This window comes from Typopeltis vanoorti, chromosome 25 (genome assembly GCF_054136105.1).
Source record: "Typopeltis vanoorti isolate ZY-2024b chromosome 25, IOZ_Tvanoo_1.0, whole genome shotgun sequence".
Lineage (NCBI taxonomy): Eukaryota > Metazoa > Arthropoda > Arachnida > Uropygi > Thelyphonidae > Typopeltis > Typopeltis vanoorti.
In genome coordinates, this window is record NC_143573.1 from 69,699,693 (window position 1) to 69,726,997 (window position 27,305).

At 38.1% G+C, this 27,305-nt stretch overlaps 1 protein-coding gene across 1 annotated transcript in view; it reads right to left on the reverse strand.

Moving 5' to 3' along the window:
• Positions 1–27,305, reverse strand: part of LOC150092824 (tetraspanin-4-like) — a 108,199-nt gene that overhangs the window by 19,197 nt on the left and 61,697 nt on the right. The window contains exon 4 of the mRNA XM_090414292.1: positions 5,097–5,201. Coding sequence (XP_090270418.1) covers positions 5,097–5,201 — 105 coding nt within the window. The remainder of the gene's footprint in view (positions 1–5,096; positions 5,202–27,305) is intronic.

Genomic DNA, 27,305 nt, shown 5'->3' on the forward strand with positions numbered 1-27,305 from the left:
TAATGTACAGGCAGCATAGGATGGGAGTCAGTTCCAGCACACAAACCTCCAGGACAACTGGAGGAATGCCATCAGGGCCAGGAGACTCTTTTGTGTCTAATTTAAGCAGTAGGTTTCTGATCTGTTTCTGGCAAAAGGATATAGGGAACATTGTATGTCACACAGCTGGAATGAATGGAGGGGGGGGGGCATTTAAAATTATCAGTTATGCATTGGAGGCAAAGTGTGAAATCAAGAGATTAGCTTTTTCTGTGGGTGATGATGCAATAGAGCCACCTGAGTACGATAGGGGTTGGAATAGTGTTGAGCAAAACTTAAAACCAATTGCTTTGGCAAGAGACCAAAAGGCATAGCTGCCATTTAGGCAGGCTGCAAATTTCCTGCTTTTTGCCCATTCAAATTCTGCATTGATAGTTTTCTGGAATCTATTTTGGGCTTTGGTATAAGCATCAAAGAAGGATGGAGTTCTTGATTTTAGCCAGTTGTGGTATTTTTATTATTATAATTATTATTATTATTATGTGACACCTCCAAGGAGTCCAAAGACTCATCGAGGGAGAGCGTGCCAACAGCATTGAACGAGTGATCCCTTCCAACTACTAATCACATGCAAACTTGCTTAACTTTTTGCGTGAGCCATTAGTAGCAGAGGCTCTACCAATCGACCAATGCTTGATTTTTCATTTGTACAGCCTTAGCAAATCTTCTGGAGAACCAAGATTTAGTTAGGGGATGGTAGTTCCGAAAAGTGTGAGGAATGTATGTTTCCATGCCAGTAAGGATTACTTTGGTGATACGTTCAGTGTATATGTTTGGATTGGAAGACCAGAAACAATAGTCCAACCATGGGAATGAAGCATAGAAGTCATGGAGGCTGTCCCACTTGGCACTGTTATAATATTCTTGATATTCTTGTTAACTCTCCTTCCCCATTTTGCATGGGGGAAGAGATAAGCACTAGATTGTGGTCAGAATTACCCAGAGGGCTCACTATATTCACTGTATATTGGGTAGGGTCACTGGTATTTGGTCTAGAGTATCTGGGGAATGGTTCGGGTTATCTGGTAATATCGAATTATATGGTGTGAGACAGATGCTTATGGGACAAGATATTTAGTGGCATGTTGCTACAGAGCAAGGAATATAGATGGTGATGAACAAGAAATCTTTAGGCAAATTCAAGCACAAAGCAAGTGATCCTTATGGACAACTTCAACTATAGTGATATGAACTGGGCAGAGGAGACAGCATGCAGTAATAAGGGAATTGAATTTTTGGATTTCTTGAGGGACAACTGTCTTATTCAGCATAGGGTGGAGGGAACACAAGGATCGAGACTTCTGGATTTAGTCACCGTATCAGAGGGTCTGATTAGGACTGAGATGGCATACTTGTCCCCCCCCTCATTGGTGAGAGTGACCGTGTAGTCCTGACTTGGAGGATGAATAGGCATGGGAAATTATGTAGAATTATAAAGCAGACAATTACCATAAACTTAGAAAGTAGCTTGCAGCAGCACAACAGATGAAAGAATTTCAAGGAAGAGGGGGATCATTAGTGCATGGGAGATACTTAAGAAAAAACTGTTGACAGCAATAACAGATTGTACACATCGAGTGGTCACTCTCACCAATTAATAGAAACTTTAGTGTACAGTATGGCTTTTTTGTCACAAATTGTGCTGAATTTTTTTCAGTGTGGATACAAGTGTCCTTCAGTGGTGTTGTTGAAATTCTTTTGTTGTTCATATTGTGTTTTGCTACTTGTTTGTTGTACTACCTCAGCTTCTAAAGATAGCATCCATAAAGAAATGTACATCAGCAGCACAGAAGGCTACTGTACGAAACTCTGGCTTTGTCTTGGATTTTTCACAGTGGATACATTGTGAAAACTGCTATATGTATGTACCGAAAAATGTGGAAGATCTGTGGACTGTTTGGATAAACAAGAAGGAAAGCATTAACGTATGTGAAAAGTGTCTACATAGATTAGCACGATTAGAAATGGGAACAAACGTCAGGACTGTAGTAGAAGAGCTTCGGCAGGAGTTAATGAAAATGACAAGCAAAATGAAACATCTAGAAGAGGATATTAAACAGCTAAAGGAGAGATTTACTGATGATAAGGAGAAGGAGGAAGTTAATGTTATAAAGAAAGAATCAAAGGATGGGCATATATCGGTGTATGGGGACTCAATCATTAGAGGTGTGATCGAGGGTTTTCTGGTGGAACAATAAAGCAAATAACTGATGTGTTGCAGAAAAAGAAATACCGGGCATCAGAATTAGTGGTAGTCATGGGCACAAATGACTTAGTTGGGGAGAAGAAGAATGTTGATAGAAACGTGAGGAAGTTGATGCAGCAGGTAAAGAAGAATAGTGTTGTTGGGAAAGTCATAGGCATGTTGCCCAGATATGATAATAATGAATTGAGAAGGAGAGCAGAGATAATGAATAGTGGCTGAGTTATGTGAGACAAAAAGGGTTCAATATGTAAATCTGTGGAGTGAATTTGAAGAAGTTCAAATGGTATAAAGCTGATGGATTACATTTGAATGGGTTTGGTGTTGGGCATTTAGAAAGGCTATTGTTTTTCTGAGAAGGCACGGAGTCAAGAAGCTAATGTAGCAAATGATCAGAGCCTACCTGTGAAACAGGATAGCACAAATCAAGAGATTGTTCAGCAGCAGAAAGATGGATATGAGGTTGAAGATGTGGTTTGCAGCAGCAGCACAAGGTGATGGAATGCATAAAGGTGAGGATGAGACAGGTAAGAATGGAAATGACACTCATGATCAAGGAAACAGGAGTAGTCAAACCAAAGAGAGAGGTGTAGTATAGCAGTTAGAATAGAGAATATTGGTGCTGGTAAGATGGCCTCAAACACACAGTGATTGATATGTTTATACACGAATATAAGAAGTATTCAAAACAAGAGAGCTGAGTTTGTGGCACTGATTGAGACAGTATGCCCAAAAGTAATTGGAATAAGTGAAACTTTGTTGTCTGATGAGGATGTCATGTCAGGAATAGAATTAGAAGGATATAGAATTTTCCTGAAGGATAGACATGCAAAAAGAGGAGGGGGAGTGTTGTTAATGATTGCAGAGGAATTGTGTCTGCAAAGTATGGAAGTTGATGGCACATGCACAGATTTTGAATCTGTGTGGTGCGAAGTTGAAATAAACAGGTTAGTATATCTGATAGGATGCTTTTATAGGCCAGGGAATGCAGAGAATACTGATTGTGAAATGTTTAGGCAAATTAGTTGGGAATGTAAAAAGAGATGATCCTGATGGAAGACTTTAATTACAGGAATATAGAATGGAAACTGGAAATAATGTATGGGAACAAGGAGAGCGAGTTTGTGGAATTTCTTAGAGATAAGTATCTCGAGCAGCACATGACTGAAGCAACTAGAGGCTTTAATGTATTGTATTTGGTGTTGACTTAAGAAGATGTAGTTGTTAATGAGGTGTTGAGACTGCCACCAGTTGGTTAGAGTGATCATGAGGTACTTGTTTGGGAAGTGATGAAACAAGAAAAGTCACCACCAAAAATGAATACATGTGGAAGTATAAAGAAGGGGTGATTATAGGAAGCTCTGTAGTCAGTTAGCATCGGTACGTTGTGGTAGATGAACTGAGCAGAAAAGATGTTGACAATGCATGAAAACTCATAAGGCAGTATCTGACAAAAGCAATGTATGACTGCATAACGACAGTTAAGCAAGTAAATAGAGTGGGAGTGAAATGGATGAACAGAGAAATCAAGCAAGCTGTGGGGGAAAAGAAAATGTTATGGGGGAGGTACAAGACAGTTGGTGGTGATCAGATCCACGAAGAGTATATTTTCCGCTACATAGCAAGCAAGAGGAAGAACAATTATAGCAGACTAACATTGGTAGATAGTCATGGCAGCAGAATAACAGCTGCAAAGGATATAGTGGAATTATTGAATGAGCACTTTATCAGTGTATATCATACTGGTGTAAATGATCCGGTGCAATATATAAAAGAGAGGCAAGTATTAGGAGAACTGGAAGTGAAAGAAACAGAGGTGCATAAGGTGTTGGTTGGGTTAGATTTAAAAAAGGCTGTGGGAATGGATGACATATTCACGTATGTTTAAGGAATGCGCACCACAGTTGATTTTGCCCTTGACCTGGTTATTTAATGAAAGTCTTGCAGTGGGTAGGGTTCCTAAGGAGTGGAAGGAAGGCAAAATAGTACCTCCACAAGCATGGTTCTAAGATAGAAGTCTCCAACTATAGCATTCTTTATAATGGTCAGCATGGACTCTGTAAAGGGTAGGTCCTGTTTCAGTAATTTACTTGCATTTTATGTTAAGGTGACGAGTGTGTTAGATAAGGGAGAATCATATACAGTGATATTCTTAGACTTTGCAAAAGCGTTTGATAGATTACCACATGATAAGTTGGTGTACATGCTGCAGAGGATGAGAATAGACAGTATATTGGTTAGATGGATCAGAGATTGGCTCTCTGAACGATACCACTGCTCCAAAAAAAGAAGGATAACTAGTGGCATGCCCCAAGGTTCTGTTCTTTGGCCCCTGCTGTTTAACTTGTTTGTAAATGATATATCATGTGGACTGACTGAGAGCACTGCTGATGCTGAATCCCTTCGAGAAGATTTGAATAGACTTTTTACTTGGACAAAAGAGTGGGGTTGTAGCTTTAATATCAATAAGTGCAAGGTGTTGCATTTTGGAGTGCAGAAATATAAGGCTGTATACTATATCAATGGTGCCGTACAAGAGTTACATCATCTGGGACTCTTGCTCTAGAAACCAGACATGGAACTTTTTTAAAGTTGCCTCACACTCCCAATAAGTAGGTGGCAGTCTCTCACCAAATAATGAAAATCATCTGCCTAACATCTTATGTGAGAGAAAGATTTTAATCCACAGCTTGGTGAGATAGACATCAGTAATGCTATCCACCCAGCCGACTAGGTGAGCAAAGTATAGTCCACATATATATTGAAATTTTACTATCTGTCCTAGACCCTGAATGTCGCCTGGTTTAGATAATGCTAAATTACAAATACATAATAAAAAAAATGTAACCTTTACCTCTAATTGAATATGATCCCATGCTTCTACTAATCCATTTTCATCATTAATGCTATACCTTTCTTGTATACCTATAAGTAATTCTTCTTGTAAGAGCTCTCCAACCTTCATAAAATAAACAATATTTTGTTATAATCATGAAATATTTTTCTATAATGCTATTAAACAAATGAATAAACATGGTAAGGTCACTCACAATCAATATTACAGAAATTCAAATTCTTCATTAGACAGTTAAAGATCTAAGGATTATTTGGAGGCCAACATGTTCCATACAGCCTATGAGAAATTAGAAGCATGAACTAGAACTTTTGAGCAATCGCCACTCTACAAGAAATTGTATTTTGCATATCTTACACTAGCTGAAATTAATATTCACTATGTTCATAGTTCCAAGCAGATTCCAATACTAGTGATTAAAAATCTGGCATATAGAAAGGAAATAAGGATGAATGATACATCAACAGATTTGTTCAAATAGAGAAGTATAAGAAATTATATAAGTTAAAAGAAACACACGTATTAACCACAGTGAAAATTATTTAATTGTAAATATTTCATCCTAAGTATCTTGATATCATCAGTACAGTTGAGGGTTGAGGATGATTTCACTAGATTCTACGATTTTTCTCTCCAATTCATCATGGCAATGAAAGATGTTAGTAGATCTGTCCCAGCGGACTGTATGACTTGGGGTTTCATCATCAGGATTAGCCGAGAAAAGGATATGGCTCGATAAAGCACTGGCTCGCTGTCTCTTGTAAGCAATGTCCCTCATGTGTTCCTCCATGCGTAATTCAATAGATTTATCTGTCTGGCCAAAATAAGGAATATCACAATCACACCAAATTTTGTACATACCAGGAAATTTAAGATGATGATGACATGGTTTTGGGTGGCTTATTAAGGAGCGGATTTTTGGAAGTCGAGTGCACAAAGTTCTGATATTGCATTTTCTTAGAACCTTGGCTAATTTTTGTGAAACTGAACTTATGTAAGGAATAGATATATTGCCTTTAAATGTATTTATTTCTTCTGTGTGATGACTAGGAAGCTTAAGAAGGAATTTTTCAATAATTCTTTTATAATATCCGTTAAGTGCGAAAGTAGTTTTGAAATAGTTGATTTCTTTTTGAAGTTCATTTGGGTCATCAAGAAGAGAGCGAGCTCTATGTCCCAAGGTAGAAATTATTCCAAAGTTTTTGGGGAGGGAAGTGATGGGACTGACTATGAAGATATCTGTTGGTATGGGTAGGCTTTCTATACATCGAAATTTTAAGTTTACCAGAAGAGCGGGTCAGTTTTACATCTAGAAAAGGCAGGGAACTATCAGTTTCAAGCTCTGCTGTGAACTTTATACTTGGATGTCGACTACTGAGATGTTCCAGGAAATCCATTAGGGAATCATGTCCATGGCTCCAAATGAGGAAAACGTCATCCACATAAGTTTCCAAACCATAGGTGTTAAACCAAAGGAAGAGATAGCCTTGGCTTCAAAATCCGCAAAGTAAATATTTGCAAGAACACTGGATAAAGGATTACCCATCGCCAGACCATGATTCTGCTCGTATATAGTATCTTGGAATCTAAAGTAACCGGACTTGATGCAATGGGCTAACATTTTTTTGGATAACTTGTCCTTGAGTAATATTATGACTTCGTTTGTTGGAATATTAGTGAACAAGGAAATTATGTCGAAGCTAGCCATGATTTCATCTTTATTAACTGTCACATCCTTAATGTATGAAACAAAGTCCGCCGTGTTATTGATGAAGGATGAGGACTTGCCTGAAAAACATTTGAGGTATTTTGCAAGATGTTACGAAAATTTGTACGTTGGAGAATCAATACCTTCCACAATGGGAGTGGGATGTTTTCCTTATGGATTTTTGGAACTCCATATATGCGCGGAATAAGAGACGGAGAGAGCGTAGAGACAGGCGAACGTTTCGAGATAGTTCAGTGGTAGTTTTCAATAAGTTGTTGGTACGATTTTGAAGTTCTCGAGTTGGATCTCTCTCTCTCTCAAGTATTGAGTAGGTATCACTTTGCAGTAATTCCAGCATCTTATTTTGGTAATCATCAGAATTGAGGATAACTGTTGCATTGCCTTTGTCTGCGGGAAGAATAATTATATCTCTGTTATTTTTTAAACTCTTAATTGCTTTGCATTCTGTCGAAGAAATGTAATCTGCGGGGGATTTGCATTATTAGTAATAAAGATGGATTCAATACGCAGACGTTTTGCATCTTGTGAAGGGAGGAATGAAGTAGCTTTTTCTATTTTGGTAAGGAGTGATTCTTTTGGGATAAATTTCGGAGAAGAAATAAAAATTTAGACCTCTACTAAGGATGCGTTTTTCTTCGTCTGAACGTATGTGAGAAGATTTGTTAATTACGACTTTGTCAAAGCTGATGTGTGGTTTTCAGAAGTTCCTATTATTTTGTACTCTTTTTAATGTTTCAAATTTTCTGATAAGATTTACTTTGTTATCATTTTACCTAACTCTCGGTTTAAGTCATTCAACTCTTTTCACAATATATATATATATATATATATATATATATATATATATATATATATATATATATAAGCCATCCGAAGCCTATTCATCACAACCTCAAATATCCAGGTGTTTACAAATTTGTGGAGCGATTGTAATATTCCTTATTTTGAACAGACTAACAAATCTGTTGAACTTCGTATAGAGGAGCATAAGAGAGACATCTCCTATAAAATATTACATGCATCTGCCCTATCCAGTCATGTTCTTTTCTCAAACAATCCTCATGATGATCTACAGAGTCACTCAGTTTGCTGGGATAAATCCGTACACATTTTTCGCTGCAATGATGAGTTTGAAAGGAAAATCGTGGAGTCCAGGGAAATCCTCCTTAATCCTGAACATCTGAACAGCAATTTGAGTTACAACATCCTTGATAGCCATGCTGCAGTTGTTCAATACTGGCGTTCATGAGAATTGCAAGCTCGCATGCAACAAACAATAGCGCGTTAGATAGAACAACTTGAAAAATACAACGTTTTTGTGTCAATTATGTATTGCATTTTTTGCAATACAATTTTTGTAACTTCAATTTTTATCACTATGTTCTACCTTTAGTGGATACCTGAAGAAGGCTGTAAAAGGCTGAAAGTAGTTGTATTATTTTCATTAAAACTTCATATTTTATCTCGGTTTAAGTCATTAAATATTTATTCTTCAAAAAAAAAAAAAAAATATATATATATATATACAGAGTGTTCGGGATAAATTTGACATATTTATAATTAATTATATTTTTCCGTAAGTTACATGTATTAACACACACTTCTCTTCATTTAAAAGTTTGGACCCTTCTTCATTCATATACAAGATGTCAGAAAGGATGGATAGCTGGAACCCACCTGAATCATGGAAGAGAATAACTTGTATCATGATGATTCGTGCCCGCCATCAAAATAAGGATATTACGACTGCTGCCCAATGCTCCCTGAATACAGTAAAAACAATCAGGCATGAACTAGAGACTTGCAATGGTGACTACGAGGATGTAGCAAGAAGAAAGATCCCTAGCAGACGATCTGATTGCGTTCGTACAGCAGAATTCCTCGCAAATCTGCAGGAACAGGTGTTGAAGAACCCTGGCATTGGAATTCGGGCTTTGTTCGTGGAGTTGCTAACTGTAGTCAAGCCCTGGATAACAAGGGTAGCCAATGGTAGGCCGTATGTATGGCAGCAGGATTCGGCCCCTTGCCACACCTCTGGGAAAAGTCAAAAATGGTTGTCTGAAAATTTCTACGACTTCACCAGTCCAAATGTTTGGCCTCCAAACTCCCCAGACCTTAACCCCATGGATTATTTTGTATGGGGCGCAGTTGAAAAAGACACCAATCGCACTTCCAGTAATACAAAAGCCCAGTTAATGGATAAAATTAAAACAGTTTTTGCGGCCCTTCCCAGGGAGACTGTAGCATCAGCTTGTTCGAGGTTCCGAAGCAGAATTGAAGCTGTGATCGATGCTAATGGTGGTTATTTTGAGTAAATCTTGTTGATAGTATTGTAATTAACTCTGCCTGTAATGTTTTTTTGTCAATTCATTAAATTTAATAGATACAAAGAAGATTTTCTTTTTCCTTACGAAACTGTCAAATTTATCCCGAACACCCTGTACAATTAAATAATTTTCACTGTGGTTAATACGTGTGTTTCTTTTAATTATGATCACACCACAGGTTTCGTTATTTAAAAAAAAAAATTATATAAGTTATTCGCTATGCGTGTCTGTGAGTCGCACTAGTGTTACAAAACTAAGTGTAGCCTTATCATGCAAAAACATCTGTTTCTGTTAACAACAGTTTCTGTTTACAGAAACTATTGTTAACCCTACCTCCCATGTGATGGTGACTAACAACATGATAAACAAACATAACCTATATAAGTATAATATGAGAAAATATATTTATACTGTATATTATCACACGATAGTGGATTAGTGACTCACTTTCATTCCATCAGTCAGTTTTGCATTTACTAATAACTCATAGTCCTACAAAATATCACACTTTCACAAACCCATACCTTTTCTCATTTCCTGTTCAGTCTCTCTACAAAAACATTCTCCACACTCTGCCAACTATACATGATGCACTCTAAAAATCAACCAATCTCGAAAAAATTGATACCATTAATTACATTTCATTTTTGCATTGTTCAATGTACAGATCTTGTTATGCCACCATTTTGTCATCATTCACTGTAGGTGTTATTCCTTCATTATTGTTTACCAATATATCTTAAAAGAACACATTATTACCATACTCTATGCAGATTTGGTTACAATTAATTGATAAATTAAAGTATTCAAAGTTATCCTACAATTAATTGCATTGGACCGAGTAAGATGCATGCTGTTGCACTATACACTCTTAAAACTTTCATACATTCATAAAAATGCAGTCAAATTAACGTCAATTTTGTAGTGTGGGTTGCATAAGCCACCACACAACAGCACACCCAACGATTATGGGGAATGCGACACCACTGGCATGTGCATTAGACAATAGGAATGCATATATAGTGACAGCTATACTCTGCAAAAAAGTTTTTGACATATAACATGCAATGGTTAAGTATTTAAATTAAGGTAGAATTTTTTAATGTGATTCCCACCCATGAACGTTTGAGCATATTAGTACCATAGAAATACAAAACATTTTATACAATTTTTTGTATTTTTATTTATTTCTTTTTTCTTTTACATAATCCAGAAACCCTACCACTTCAATATTCAAATAAGCAGGGCAGTGGTCTCACAGCAGGTGATGAAATTCATCTCCCATCAGATGGAAATGGATAGAGTGAGAGTGAAGACACAACACCAAATGAGATAGGAGACTGACTGTTAGAACTATTATTGTTTAACTTATATGAATGGGAGAGATGTAATGGGGAGATAATCAGTCCCCATATAACATAGGGACTGCCAAGAGGATTGAGGCTGATGTTGTCATCCTCCAGAAGAGGATTTATATAAGCAGTCTCTGCAGGCAGATGAATGTTCACCACATCAGATGTTACAATTTGTAAGGGTTGAATGCAATTGAATCAACTGAATACACAACATTAATACATGTTGGATATTCAACCGATGGGGATACGTCAAAGGAAATAGTGGAGATAAGGAACATGAGGACAATGGTGGATAATGAAATAAAATTTAGAAGCTATATTTCAAGAATTATGAGGACAACACAACCAATTATGACAATGATGAAAGGACATGAATAGGCATAGATAATTTAATTTTACCATTTTTACTATACAAGAAATCAAACAATCCACACCAGGAATAATATGCACTGATTACCTTAGTTACTCTGAACAGTTACTGTTCTAAGGAATGAAGATGTAGAGTGGTCTTCTGGTACTAGATCTCTGGAATGTTAAATATGACAACAGTTTGGAGAAATACCATTTGTGGTGTTTGGTAGTAAAAAAAAGCAGGGATGATGTGACAGAAATGTATGAGCTCCTGAAGGATTTATACCAGTTTAATATAGAACTAAATTATCAAACAGAAGAAACTGTTCAGGGGTGCTGAAGGGTCAAGGCTGTATAACTGAGAGGAGACTTCCACATAGCCTTTAAAGGAATGCGGAGAACCGACCAGGTTTTCTGACCTAATGTCCAATCCTCACCTTCTCGTGGTGCACCCTGTTGGGTATCTACCTGGATACTGAACAAACGAGGATGGGCTGGAAATTTGGGATTTAGCCGACCAAATTGTATTCTTATTGGCTTAAACCAATATACAAAATGATGGTACAACATGACAAAATTTCATGCTGGCTTGGGCGTCGCCCAGTTAAACAATGCCCCTGTTGTTTTCACAGGGAATCAGGGCGAACAGCAAAAAAGTCAGCTACTGGAACAAATCTGAAAGCATACCCCAACTCAACATCGCCAGGGTTAAAGATCAGTACTATCAACATAAGAAGCCTGAATGGCAAAGAAATGGAGCTAGCTGAGGAATTAGATAAGTACCAGATCGACATAATAGGGATGACTGAAACAAAAAAGGCAAAAACTGGTGAGATCATTCTCAGCAATAAATACAAAATGTTATATTCAGAAAATAACAATCAAGGAAAAGAAGGAGTAGCCATAGTATTCAACACAAAATACAAGGCAAATTTTCTTGAATGGCAGAAAGTCTCAAGTAGAGTGATGTGGGCAAATATCAAAATGGGGAATTGGACAATGAGACTAATTTGTGCTATGGTCCCACAGAAGGTTCTACTAAGGTAGAAGTGGAGGAATTTTTTGATGTTTTAGAAAAAGCAACTGACACAATGAAAAAGGAAAAGTTGGTCCTTGTTGGGGATCTAAATAGCAGACTAGAAATGATTGTCGGACATACAAAAATATTTTGGGAAAATTTGGATAAAAGAGCAAAGCTAATAATAATGGCAAATACCTGTGGGATTTCTGCTCAGGACATGGACTGGTTATTAACACCATGTTCCAACATAAAAATGTGCACAAATTCACATGGAGAGAAGAGGCAAGGAATAAGGAAAGTCTCATTGACTATGTTATTGTTGATAGTGATGTTTTCTCCCTGGTGCAGGACACCAGAGTGTACGGAGGATTTGAAATTGGAAGCGATCACTATTTAGTCTTCAGCAGGATAAAACTGAATTTCATATTGAAAAGAATAACATGTAAGAAAGCTTTAAAGCAAATAAAACTTGAGCAGCTCTCAGATGTGAACTGTAGACTAAAATACACAAAGATTATTGAAGAAAAAATGAAAGAGTTTGAGAACAGGAACCAAACCTTGGAGATTCAGTGGCAAGCCTTGAAGAAAATCCTGATTGATTCAGCCAGAGAGGCATGTGGTGAAGTTGTCTGCAAGGATAGAAAAATCAGAACTCCATTGTGGACACAGGAAGTTAAAGAGGCAGTGAAGGAAAAGAAGAAAGCATATCAAAAGTTCCTGGCAAATAAGTCAGCTTTTGCTCTTAGAGAATACAGAGACAAATGTAAGAAAGCGAAACACTGTGTAAAACTAGCTAAACAAAAGTCATGGGATGACTTTGGCAAGAACACAGAAAATAAATATCAAGAAGGTGGTAAGATATTCTGGAGGTTATTGAAGAAGCTTAGAAATGGAGGAAAGAGTTCTGTAAAATGATTTAGAGATGATAAAGGTGACATAAAAACAGGAGAAAAAGATATCCTTGAAGTATGGAGTAATTACAAAGACAAAGACAATGAAAATAGGTAGAATTGTTGAAAATGTCAGCTGTGTTGTAAACGGGGAACCTGTCGAACAAGTAAAACATTTCTGCTACTTAGGCACGATTTTTAGTGAAGATGGTAAATTAAATATGGAAACAGACAACAGAATCAACAAAGCTGTTGATTCTGTTGTCTGTTTGGTGGGAAGTCAATTGAATAAATTCATATGGAATAAGAGAGAAATTAGTCAGAACACTAAATTAGCTATATATAAACCAGTTTTAACTTATGGATCGGAGAGCTGGGTCAGAAGTAAAACACTTGACCAAAGACTAGAGACCACAGATATGAGAGTTCTGAGAAAGATTAGAGGCGTGAACAGATGGCATCAATCGCAATATCATATTAAAAATGAGGATATTAGGAAAGAACGACATTGCCAGCATTCAGGATACGTTAGCAGAGCTAATCTCAGGTGGTATGGTCACTTAAACAGAATGGGCGAGGAAAGATTAGCAAAACAAGTGTTCTCTGCCAGGCTGGCAGGAAAACGACCCAGAGGAAGACCAAGATATAGGTTGATTGATACGTTACAATGTGCCTTACACGATAAAAATATAAGATCTGATAACGATAATATTGGAGTCTTGCCAAGTAACAGAATGATTTGGAGGAAAATTGTAGATAGGAAGTTAGTAATGATGTAAATTTTTCATGTAGTACTATCATATCCTGTACACCCCTTGAAGGTACATATCAGGAATTTGATGATGATGATGATGATAAACTGTTCAATAAAACAGGAAGATGAGAGGGGGGGGGTGTAAAAAAAAGCAGCCACTTCTGGAAATTGTATAAAGATGGTGAGATCAAGGGATTATTGCTTTTACTAGGAGGAGGAGTGTGGGAAAGTTGAATGTACTGCTGAAGAGCATGAGGGATAAAAGTATATTACTCCAGCCTGCTTTCCAATTGCAGAGCCGTAAAGCAAAACTAAATGATATCCATAGGCAGTGCATTGGTTGTGTCACCAGTGCACTGCCAGAATGAAGAATAGAAACACTTATGTGGATAATTTTCTTTTGCTGAAGTTGCTTTAAGTTACTTTTTTACATGCTTTTTCTTAGTAGAGTTTCTTGAAGTGGATTCGTAACACTTTGTGTTCTTATTTGTTGTTGTGGTATATTTATTTTAATTTTTACAGTTTATGTGTGTGCAATAAATTAGGAAATAGAGTTCATTTTTTATGATTGGTGTTGTATGTTAGTGTATTTTTTTGAAGTGAGGTAGGTGGAGGGAGAGGAATTTTGTGGAGACAGGTGTGTATGGAAGTGTGCTTTTTTGAGGGTGGGTGTAATGGATGACTATTTAAAATCAGTAAAATAAACAAATCATCACTCCAACACAAACAACAAACATCCAAAAATGACATGAAAAAACCAGAAACGTGGACACCACGAACCAAACACCTTTGACCTGCTAACTTGGAGAGCTAACCTAATGTACCCCCAGCTTCCCTACCTCAAATAAACACACCCACTCTACTGCCCTTAGAAATACCCACCCACCCACCCACCCACCCACCCACCAATCCTGCTTTAAAATCTCTGAAACACTCACCCACCCTACCTTCCACCTCAAGAAACATACTCACCCTTTCTTCCACCTCAAAAAATATATCCATCCACATGCCTGCCTGATCCCTACCTTAAGAAATACTCCACCATACACACCTACCCCACAAAACATCCTCAACATGTGTTACTATTATGCATATATTATATTATTATTTAGGCTTCCAAGGAGTCAAAAGACTCATTGCGGGAGGTCCTTCCTAGGAAACACAAGTCTATCAAGACTCAACATGGGAAGTCCCTCCCAGGAAACACAAATTCTATCATACCACTCCTTAAACTCATTGACCGTTCTCGCTCTCACCACTCTATCAGGCAATGCATTCCACGGTTCAAACACCCTCCATGCAAGGAAACCACTCCTCACCGTCTTGCTCACAGTTTCCTTTCGTAACTTCCAGGGATGGCCCCTTGTCATCACTCCTTCCTGCTGTTCAACCAAGCAAAAGAACTACCCAGTGTCAGCCCTATAACTACCTCTCAACAGTTTAAAAGTCTCAATCATATCACCTTTCCTTCTCCTATTAACCAAACTCGGCAGCCCAAATTCCCTCAGCCGATCCTTATAACTAACATTGTACAGTCCTGAAACTGCCTTTGTTATCCGCCTCTCTACCCTTTCCAAAATTAATTTATCCCCTTCAAATCCTGGGGACCAAATCTGAGAACAATAGTCTAAGTGTGGTCTGATCAGGGTCTTATATAACGGAATGATAACTCTTTTATCTATGCAGGTCAGCATCCTTCTCATTATTGCAGCAATCCTTTGTGTTACCTTCACCACCTCTGCAATATGTCCCTTGAATTTCAGGTTTCTATCAATTATCAACCCCAGATCTCTTGGCTCCCCTACTTCCTCCAGTATACTACCTCCTTCAATAGAGTATGCAGCATCCCATCGATGTGTCCCAAACCTCAAAACCTTACATTTTGCTGCATTAAACCGACACTTCCCCTATTCATTTGCCCATCTGTCTAGTTTATTCAAATCCTCTTGCATGACTACAACATCTGCACTATTACTAATAATCCTTCCCAGCTTCATATCATCTGCAAACAACTGAACATCCCCCTGCAACCCACTGACAATGTCATTGATATAAAGGTTAAACAATATAGGTCCCAGTACTGAGCCCGGTGGGACCCCCACCTGTAACTGAACATCCCCCTGTAATCCACTGACAATGCCATTGATATAAGGATTAAACAATATAGGTCCCAGCACTGAGCCCTGTGGGACCCCCACTTGTAGCCCTCTGCCTCCTTGAAACTGCCCCACCATACACAACTCTCTGATACCTATCAGACAGCCAAACCTAAATCCAGTTGTCCAACCTGACATCCAAACCTATGTGCTGCAACTTAAATATCAGCTTATCATGTGGCACCCTGTCAAATGCCTTCGCTAAATCCAAGAAAATGGCAGTATATGCCTTTCCCTCATCTACTGCTCTTGTAACTTTATTATAAAAGACTAGCATATTACTAAAACAAGAGCACCCCTTCACAAATCCATGTTGACTCTCACAGATAACATTACCCTCATCTGCCCAATGTTGTATACAATCTCTAACTAATTTCTCCAAGATCTTAACTACTGATGACACACAAACTGGCCTATAATTAGACACTTCCAGTCTGCTACCACTCTTATGCAATGGCATTATCTTACCTTCTTTCCATTCCCTAGGCACCTTTCCTGTAGCCAGACTTTCACTGAAAAGCCAGGTCAAAGGAACTGTCAGTTCCTTAGCACATTCTCTCAAAACTCTTGGTGAAATACCATCCAGTCCCACAGCTTTACTGACATCCAGTGTACTCAGTATTTGGAACACGTTCTCCTCCTGCACCTCTAAACCTTGAACCTGCCCTATCCCTCTAGTATTAAAATTTACTCCTCCAGGATGAAATACACCAATAAAGTGTTCATTGAACAATTCCACTATGTCCTCTGCATCAGTCACTCTATTCCCATTTTTATCCCACAATGTCATTCTTCCACAATCATTTCTCCTCCTACTGGCCACATAGCTAAATTCCCTAGGATTTTCTTTGGATCTTAGGGCCAATCTCTTTTCATATTCCAGTTTTGCCTTCCTTACCATACTAGTCACTCTCCTGGCCTGTGTCTTATATTCTTCATGCATCTGCTCTTCACCTGTCTCCTTATATGTCTTCCATAGCCTCTTTTTCATATGCAGCTCCTGTTTAATATTGTTTGTCATCCACTTTACACCAAATTGTGTCCTCTTCTTCACTTGTGGAATACAGCTTACTATTGCTGCCATCAATTATTACTTCACAATTTCCCAAGCACTAATGATATCCCAGCCTTCTAATTCCTCCCTCCATGAAACTTCCCCAAGTTGATGTAAGACTATTGTAATCACCTGCCTTATAATTCCACATATATTCCTGTCTCTTTGATACTCCTGCATATCTATTCATCTTCCAAGTCAAAACCACATGGTCACTCTCTCCAACTTGTGGGAGAGATGTCATCTCACTTATTATCAGCTCTTCTGATGCTATGACCAAATCCAAAACTCTTGAACCTCTTGTTCCCTCTATTACATGTTGCCTAAGATATTTATCCCTCAAGAATTCTAAAAATTCCATTCCCTTATTGCTACATGCATCTTCCTCTCCCTAATTTATACTGCTGTAGTTAAAATCTCCCATAACAATTATTCTTCTTGCATATATATCTTGATATATGTGCAAGATGTGCAAGATATGCGGTGATCAAAGAGAGAGTGAAAGTAACCATACAAAGAGAGAAAATGGTTTAAATGATGAAAAAATTGAGGAATTAGTTGTAAGGAGTGAGATCGCATGGTTATGCAGAGTAATACACAGTGCGAAGCGGCAGTTGGAGTGCCTGTTAAACTCTTTCCAGAGTGCCTCGGCTAACGGAAATAAACAAGTGTTTGAAAGGAAAAATAAGCATAAGAGTGGGAGAGTTTCAGAAATGAAGGAAAGAGTGTTGTGTGGTGACTCGTTAGTAAGAGGTGTGATAGACGAGAGTTTAAATAAATCGTACTTACTGGGTGCAAAATTTAAGGATGAAAGTGAGTATTAGAGTGCAAAAACAGAGGGTGAAAGAATTGATAGTTGTGGCAGGTACGAATGAATTGAAAGGAGATAAATTTTTTATGAGAGAGGACTTGAAAGTATTGTTAAAGGTAGCGAAAGAAAAGAGTGACAAAGTTAGGATGGCGAGTCAGTTGCCGCAGTATGACAGAGAGGAGTTTAGAAGGAGGGCCATAATCACAAATGACTTAATGCGCAAGTTATGCAGACAGTGTGTGTGTGGAATTTGTGGATGTGTGGAATGAGTTTGATGGGCGAAAGGATTTATACAAGATGGATGGCCTGCATTTGAATGGATTTGGTGTACGGAGACTGGAAAAAGTGTCGCTGAATGAAGTGAAAATGGATGTGCAGAACCAGGGAAACTAGAACTATCAAGGAGGGAGGGGGGAGTGGATATGCAAACATTAGTGAGACAGTTGAGTGTAAGAATGTATATAATGTACCCGAGCCAGTACTAAGGACAAAAAATGGGAATGGGACATTTAGAATAACGCATCAAGATAGGAATGGGACAAAGGGATCACTGCATTTTATGTATACTAATGCCAGGAGTAATAGGAACAAGAAAGAAGAATTTTTGGCCTTGGTTGGCTCTTCTTCCTGGCCACAGGTTATTGGCATTAGTGAAACATGGCTGACGGAAGATGATACAGTTAGTGGGATAGAATGTGCAGGTTATAGTGTGTTTAGGAGGGACAGAGAGAATAAAATGGGCGGAGGAGTGTTATTGATGATAGCTGATGAACTGCAGCCAAGGAGAATAGAAGTTGTATTGCAGGACAGTGAAAAGAGCTCATTTGAGGCTATTTGGTGTGAGATTGAGACTAGCAGAACAAAATATACAGTTGGGTGCTGCTACAGACCAGGTGATGGAATAGATGGTGGAGATAGCATGCATAAACAAATTGATGAAATCAGTGGAAGGAGGGTAATTATTATGGGGGATTTCAACTATGGTAATATTGACTGGAAGGAGGAGAGGACACATGTGAGGAAGGAACTGGATTTTATTCAGTCATTAAGAGATAACTATCTGAGACAGCATGTAATTGAAAATATTAGGGGTGTGAGAGTGCATGACCTGGTAATAGCATCTCAGAATTTGACTGGAATGAATATGACCATGTTGCCGCCTAGTGGTGAGAGTGATCATAAGGTCTTGACCTGGGAGTTGGCTAAAGGTGTGGAATTTTCGATTAAGACAGGGTATATGTGGAATTACCATGCTGGCAAGTATGACAAGCTTAGGAGATTGCTTGGATCAGTGCTATGGCATGTACAACTGCAAGGTCTGGATGTTGATAGAGCATGGGAAGTGGTCAAGGAGCATTTACAGGAGGTTATGGCTATTCGGACCCTAGGTATACAATCCGAATAGTAAAACAAGTAGGGGTTAATGGATGAATAACACCATTAAGCTTGAGCTGCAAAAAAAAAAAAAAAAAGAAACAACTGTGGAGGGAATTTAAAGAAAGGGGTGACCTGCAGGCACACGAACGGTATAAAGTGCAGGCCAGAAGGGTAACGAGTGTGGTAAAAAACGCAAAAGCGGATTATGAAAGGAAATTAGCTATGCAAGCTAAAGAGAATCCAAACAGTTCTTTCAATATGCTGCAAGTAAAAGAAAAACTGTACATGGCAGAATGATTTTAAGGAATGCCGATGGCAACTAGGTCACTGAATCAGTCGATATAGTGGAATTACTGAGTGAGCACTTTGCAAGAGTATATCATCCAAGTGGTGACATTGAAAGAATGAAGGAACCATTAGTTTATATGGGAATTGTGGTGAATGAAGTGGAGGTGAATATCTATTACAGAATCCCAATGTGAATACATCTGTGGGATTGGATGGTATACTGGCACAGGTCTTACGTGAGGTGGCTAAAGAATTACCAGTGCCCTTGACCATGTTGTTTAATCTGAGTCTCGGGTCTGGTTTAGTCCTGAAGGTGTGGAAAGAGGGGAAAATAGTTCCACTTCATAAAGGAGGATCCAAGACTACTGTTGCAAATTACCGAACGATCAGCATATCAGAAGTCGTTGTCAAGGTCTTGGAGAAAGTAGTCAACGGAAAAATACAGGAATGGACTGATGAAAATGAGGTACTGCATGGTTGACAGCACGGCTTTGTGAAGGGTAGATCATGCATCAGTAACTTGCTCAAGTTTTATAACACAGTGACAGCTGAACTGGATAAGGGTAATGGGTTTACAATGATACTGCTGGACCTGGCTAAGGCCTTTGACAGGATACCACATGGAATTCTAATCCGTAAACTGCAACATATGGGAATGGATAAAGGGTTGGTGAGATGGATGGCTGGGTGGTTGATAGAGAGATATCAGAGAGTAGTTTATTCAGGAGTAGAGTCCAAAAGATGGCCTGTGACTAGTGGTGTGCTGCAGGGTTCTGTTCTTGGACTACTGCTGTTTAATTTGTTCATTAATGATATATGGAAGGATCTAAGAGGAACAGTTCATTTGTTCGCTGATGATGCAAAGTTGGGTAGGGCAATAGTGAATGCAGAAGATGTCAAAATCTTGCAGGATGATTTGGATAGATTGGAGGTCTGGGCTAAGGAGAATGGATGTCAATTTAATGTGACAAAATGTAAGTCAATTAAATGACAAAATTTCACCCCAAAATGCATTTCACCCTAAATGCATTTTGGGGTGAAAAGGTTAGCAGCAGTATACCACATTGGTGGAACTCTACTCCAGGAGATTGATGACGGCAGGGACTTGGGAATGTTGGTGGATAGGGAGATGAAGTTTAGGGGGCACATTGCAAATGTGGCTAAATCAGCTTATCAAATCACTTGGCTGCTGAAGAATACTTTGACGAGCAGAGACAAGCAAGTTATTGTTCCTCTGTATCGAGCCTTGATAAGACCCCATCTCGACTACTGTGCCCAGATTTGGTCACCTAGGTTTCTTCTTAATGGGGAGGAGGTTGAGAGGATCCAGAGGCGAGTGACCAAGATGATAGCAGGTCTATGGAATGAACCTTATGACAACAGGTTGAAGATTTGTGGGTTGCAGAAATTGGTTGATAGGTGGAAAAGAGGAGATATGATTGAGACATTCAAATTGCTGAAGGTGAGTAAGTCTACTATAGTGCGAGTTAAATGTAACAATCATAAAAATAATAACTTAGGTTAATAAGACATTGGTGTAAATGCTTTTTTTTTATTTAAAAAAAAGAGCACAATCAGAAATGTATCATTAGAAAAAGCCATTAAAAAACCTAGAATGTGGAAAGACACCACCACCACCACCAGTCCTGATCTCAGAGGATAATTTTGAGATCAGGACTGGTGGTGGGAGGACTAGGGGACATCTATGGAAGCTGGACAAGAGTGTGGTTAGTAAGGGTGTTAGAGCTGGGTTCTTTACTTTTAGAGTGGTAAATGAGTGGAATAAGCTGCCAGAGTCTGCTGTGGGTGCTATGACAGTGAATGCATTCAAGGCAAGGTATGATAGATACTGTGAAAATGTTGAATAGTTGTGTGGACATGATGTTTAGGGCCTCCCTCTATGAGTCTAAGGTCTCCTTGGAGTTGCCAGTAGTAATAATAATAATAATAACATGTTGTTAGATATATGAAGAGCCAAAGGCTTCAATTCGGCGACATATAACTTGTTTAAGTTAAATCAGTTTAAATCAGAAATGTATCATAATGTCGAACAATAATACAGCTCTTAGGAGCTAAGTTCACATTATGGGTAAATATCAAGAATAGTGATCGGAGCTTGCTCCACCTTTGACACGAGTTGCCTCAGCTTGCACTACCTTTAGGGTCAGTTGCTGCAGTATCCAGTTATTTGCTTACGCTTGGAATCGCCGAACTTTATATAGTTTCTACTATACTCGGCATGAAACTCTTTGAGTTTCCTATTCGGCTAAGAAACTATATATGGGATGTAATATCCCTTAACTTTAACATGTTGTTGTTTATTATCTACTGGCTTGCTTTTATAAGTGAATGTCGTATTTTTTTTTTTTTTTGCTATTTTTGTCAAGTTTATTTGTGTTATGTGTATTTTTTAATGATGTTGGGTTATTTTAATTTTTGGTTTAAACGTGCAATATGTGGCATTTTTTTGTTATTTTTTTACTTGGTTTGTTTCTGTTTTTGAAATTTGCCATGCAGTAGTTACTAGTCTTCTGTGTGGTGGAATGTCAGTTTCTACTCTTCCATGTAGCAGCACATCGATCATCAGAGTAACATAACTTCAGGTGACATCACCAGTGCACCTTCCACTGGGTCATGTGGTTTTGATTACATCTTTGCTATTAGGAAGAAGGCTAGCATCATATACGTTTATCAGAAACGAATCAGTTTATGGTATAGTATGGGATACATTGCAATGGTAAAGGAAGTGCTGCAATTCCACAGGGGTCTCCTGAGGATGATCATAGTAATGATGATAATACAGTCAATATTCATTGTAACAAATTACTGGAAAGTCCTGACCAACAGCAATGCTTCCCTACAAGTCTACTATAGTGCGAGTTAAATGTAATAATCATAAAAATAATAACTTAGGTTAATAAGACATTGGTGTAAATGCTTTTTTTATTCAATAAAAATAGCACAATCAGAAATGTATCATTAGAAAAAGCCATTAAAAAACCTAGAATGTGGATAGACAGTTGGAGTTAATGATATTCAACTAGAAATGTTAAATGACAGTGGCCATACTGCATAATTCAGAAGGCATGACAAGAGGGTTAATTTCTGAATTATTGGATTAGAGTACTCATAGAATTCATCTATGAAAAGCAAAATAAAATTGAACTGAGAATTAACTGACTGTGAATATTCCAGTAAGAAAATAGGGAGAGCCAGCGAGAGAGACAGTATAAGAAGAGAAATTCTGGAAATACTAATGATTGCATGTATGAGGATTGGGGATAGGCAGAATAGGAATGGGATGCATGAAGACTAGTTAAGTCTGGGAAGATATATAGTGCAAAGGGTTAGCAAGGAGCAGGTGTGGAGAAGTCAGTGAAGAGTAATGGCAGGGGTTGGACTGGTTATTAACCAAAAAATGAACTACTATGCAAACTGTTCTGTTGACTGAGTTTATTCACCCAGAAATGGTTGGAATAAGTGAAATGTGGTTAGATGAGACTGATAAACTGATGGGAATAGAAATAGAAGGATGTTTTTTGTGAGGACAGGAAAGGCAAAGGGGACAGGAGTGCTACTCATGATAGCAGAAGAAGCGTATCTGCACAAGGTTGAGATAGAAGAGGAAATTAGTGATAATGGTTCTGAAGTGGTATGATGCAAAATGGAGGTTGACAGGATGAGATATTTAGCTGGGTGTTGCTATAGGTCAGGGATCGTGAAGGTGGGGACCAAAACATATAGGCAACTTGGCTTACTGAGCAACAGAAGGGTGATCATTATGGGTGATTTTAATTATGGCAACAATGACCAAAATGAAGAGATGGCATCAGGGAATAACATAAATAAATTTCTTCAGTTGTTAAGGAACAAACATATTAAGTAATATGTAAAGGATCAAAAAATCTTTGATCTGATTATATCATCAGATAATGTGATTGTGAATGGAGTGTCTAATCTTCCCCTTGTTGGTAGGAGTACCCATGAGATGTAGCCAGTCATATGAGAACTTTTGTGAAGAAGGAATATATGTGGAACTACAGGGCTGTGATTATTAAAAGCCTAACAGACAACTAGAAGCTGTAGCATGGAAATTAAACAGATTGTGCTTGAACATTGATCAAGGGCTATTTAGCAGGAGCAATGTCTGACTGAATTCCAAAAGGTAAAAAGGCTGAATAAGGTAGGAGTAAAATGGATGAATGAAGGGATTAAGCACTAAATCTGGAAGAAGGTACTGTGGAGGTATCAAAACATGTTAGTAACAAACAGTTGCATGAAGAATACAAATAACAGGCTGGAAGGATAATAGTTGGTAAACACAGCAAAAAGTACACTATGAGCAGAAATTAGGCCCAGAAACCAAGAAAAACAGTAGATTGGTAACTGATACAGAGAATACAGTTGAAGAATCAACGAGCAGTTTATCAGAGTGTTTCATCCTCATGAATGGGACATCACGGAGAAGATGGAGCATATGGCTAAGGAGAGACCGATAGTGAGTTAGCAGGAGATATGCTCACTCACTATCGGTGAGTGAGCATACCAATGCCTTATTAACATCAAGTTTATAGGACTTGACAATATATAATCATGTGTTTTAGAGTGCTTCTGGGAATTACTGCTATCTCAATACACCTCTATTCTGTCTTGCAACAGAATCCGTGTGTTGAAGGCTTAAGTGCAATAGAGGACATCACAGCACTTAGGAATTAGCAACAGAGCAAGTCCCAAAGGAGGGGGGGGGAATAAGACTACAAATTATAGGAAAATGTATTTCTATTGTTGCGGTTAAGTTATTATAGAGGCTGATGAGGACTAGAATTCAGAATGGGTTGATAAAAAAAATTTACATATTGTGGTAGACTAGGATTTTTCAAAGGCCTTTGACAGGATGATACATAACAAGCTGATAACTAAATTGAAACACAGATGGGATTGGATAAGACTAAGAAGTTATATATAGGCTATATAGTTATATTCATATTCTTCAAATTCTAGCCAAAGACCACTTGGACAATACATATAACTCAGTGACCCACTGAGTTATATGCATTATCTGGTGGTAAAATATGACCATACAGGTCATATTTTGAGCCTCCTTAGCTCAGTCAGCATAGACGAAGCCCTTTGGTCGGAAAGACCTGGATTCAATTTCTGTCTATGACGTGAGGAACATTTATCTGGTCTCTTTCGATTAAAGGTGAGTTAGCCAATCTCATACAGAGGTAGAGGTTTTTTTCACACAGAAACTTGGGTTTTTCGTTCCTCATAAAGGCAAACTAGCCCTATGAACACACACGGATTACAGCCATGAATACTTATGGCAATATGTGGAAGAGATAGGGTCCTCACCACATGTCGTTACGTCCGTAGTTAACCATGAGTCACATCATGGTAGTCAATGATGTGACTCATGGTTAACTACAGGTCACATCATGGTAGTCAATCTCCTAGATAGGAGACAACTCATGAATGTGAATAGGTCATATTTTACCACAAAGATGAGCCTTCATATACTGCTCCAAAGTACAAAACTGTAGTTGGAATAACATAACCTTACTATTTTTCAGTGGAAAATTAAGTTGAAGCAAATTTAAGACAGGATAAGTGAGACTCTTGTAAATTATTTAATTTACGCATCTAATCGCACAGTGTAAGATTCTGAAATATGATACACAAGGCTTGAATGCAGCATATAACTAATGGGAAAATTTTGAAAGGAGGTGGAAAAGATGAGAGATCTATGTGTAACAGACTTGAAATAAGAATTATTATTATTATCTGAGACCTCCAGGGAGTCAAGGACTCATCAAGGGAAGCTATAAATCACCCAAACCAGCTGTCATACCTTCCCTTAAATTCATTCACACTAGATACACTCACTACCCCTAAAGGCAAACGAACAAAGCCAGATGATATGAAGGCACATCAGACCATGTATTAAGAGAATGTGCAAGAGAATTATCAGCTCCTCTAACTCTTCTTCTTCTTTTTCTTCTTCTTCTACGCGTTATTCCCGCTTCCTATGCAGGGTCCGCGTGTTACTTAGATGCGACTTCTTGTCAGTACTACTCCCAACCGACCCGTCGCCTGGTCTGCCGCTGGGGGGGATATATTTTTGACTGTAGAGGCGTATGTTCACGGGGCCGGTTTGCCTGTTTGTGGGATGAAAAACGCCAGATAAACTGGCGGAAAAAACCCTACTGACCGCGCCCAAGACCGGCTAACTTGGCTATGCCCGAGGAAGATCCTCAAATTCCTCACGTCTACAACGGGAATTGAACCTGGGACACTCCTTCCCCAGGCATATGGTTGCGAAGCGCAAAGCCACTAGGCTAACCGCGCGGTTATCAGCTCCTCTAACCAATCTGATTAATTTAAGCCTCAGTAGTGGTAAGATGCCAACCAATGGAGTGGAAAGAGAGTGAAATAGTCCAAAATTGCATAAAGGATGCTCTAAGACAGAAGTATTGTAGTAGCAAATTATAGGCCAATCAGCATCTCAGAAGTGGTGGTTAAGGTATTGGAGAAATTGGTGAAAGACAGAATTCAGGTGTGGGTAGATAGGAATATATATGATGCTTTATAAGGGACAACATAGTTTAATGAAGGGTAGGTCTTGCTTTAATAATTTGCTTACTTTTTATAATCAAGTGACCACATAGTAGGATAAGGAAAATGGCTACTCAGTGATATTGCTACACTTATGAGCATATGGGCCAACATGCCATCCAGACCCACTGATGTATTCACACTAATATTTTTCAATATGCTGAGCATCTCCTGTTCATCTACCTCAATTCTGAAGTCAGACTGTCACAGCAATTGCAAAATATCCACCTGGATGATACATCTTTGCAAAGTGATCAGTCAGCAACTTTTTTTTTTCTTTCTATCATCTTTCTACCATCATCACTGATTAAAAGTTGCCATTCTATAGTAATTTTTTTTGTTACAACAAAAAAATTCTTTTGGATTTACTTTGGCCTGCTTAGCTAATTTTCTCTCATAGCCCGATTTGGCCTTCCTACCATGCTAGTCACCCATCTTACTTACATTTTGTACTGCTCGAGAATATACTGATCACCTTTCTCTTTACATTCCCTATTTTTTTTTTTTTGCAACTCTTGCTTTACATCCCTGCTGATTCACTTAACCCCAACTTGGTTTATCCTCCTCACTGTGATATGTTGTCTTATACTGCTTCTCTCAAACAATCTATGATGACTTCACATTCATGACTGACATTCTTTCTTTATAGCTTCTCAAGCTATGGCACTGTTCTAAGATGCCGCCTAAATTCATCATAAATACCGGCTTTATAGTTCAACATAAACCCATTCTTGACAAAGAATTCCACACGTTTAGCAACTTCCCAGAACAAGACTGCATGGTCACTCTTCCCAATTGAAGTCAGAATGCCTAGCTTGGTTATGGATATCTGATGCTATTACCATATCCTGCAATCTCAAACTCCTAGTTCCCTCTATAACACATTGTTGCAGGTAATTTCAGTGAAATTACCTGATTTTATACTGAAATGATGAAAGATATTTCAACTAGCATTTCTATATGCTAATGATTTATATACACAAAAGTTAGTTGCCATAGCATGAAGATTATACAAAAAGAAATAACTAATTATTTTCTAACTCTGCATGAGTGAGACATTTTTGGAACACTTGAAGATAAATATGGTAAATTAATTGCCGAGATTTTTGCCTAGCCGATTTATAAAGAGTGCAAACATAAATCAAATGCATGTTTAACATTCTAAATAGTGAAATATTAATTTTAATTTATTTCATAATGTTCAAAATTAAAGTATCAAAAAAGTCTTCTTTATTTCTTTCATTTTAACTATAATACAGTAATTTTCTTTCATAATTTTAGTTGAGGAAAGCTTTCTTCAGGTATGTCATAATCTGTTATAGCATAACAGTCTGAAGAGAGACAATTCAACATGTATCTTTCCAGCAGTACATTACAAGCATCATACAAGTCATTGTTTTTTTAAAAAAATATTATAGGAGAATTAATATCATGCCTTGTAATACTGAAACAACATTCAAACATATCTTTAATTAAAATTA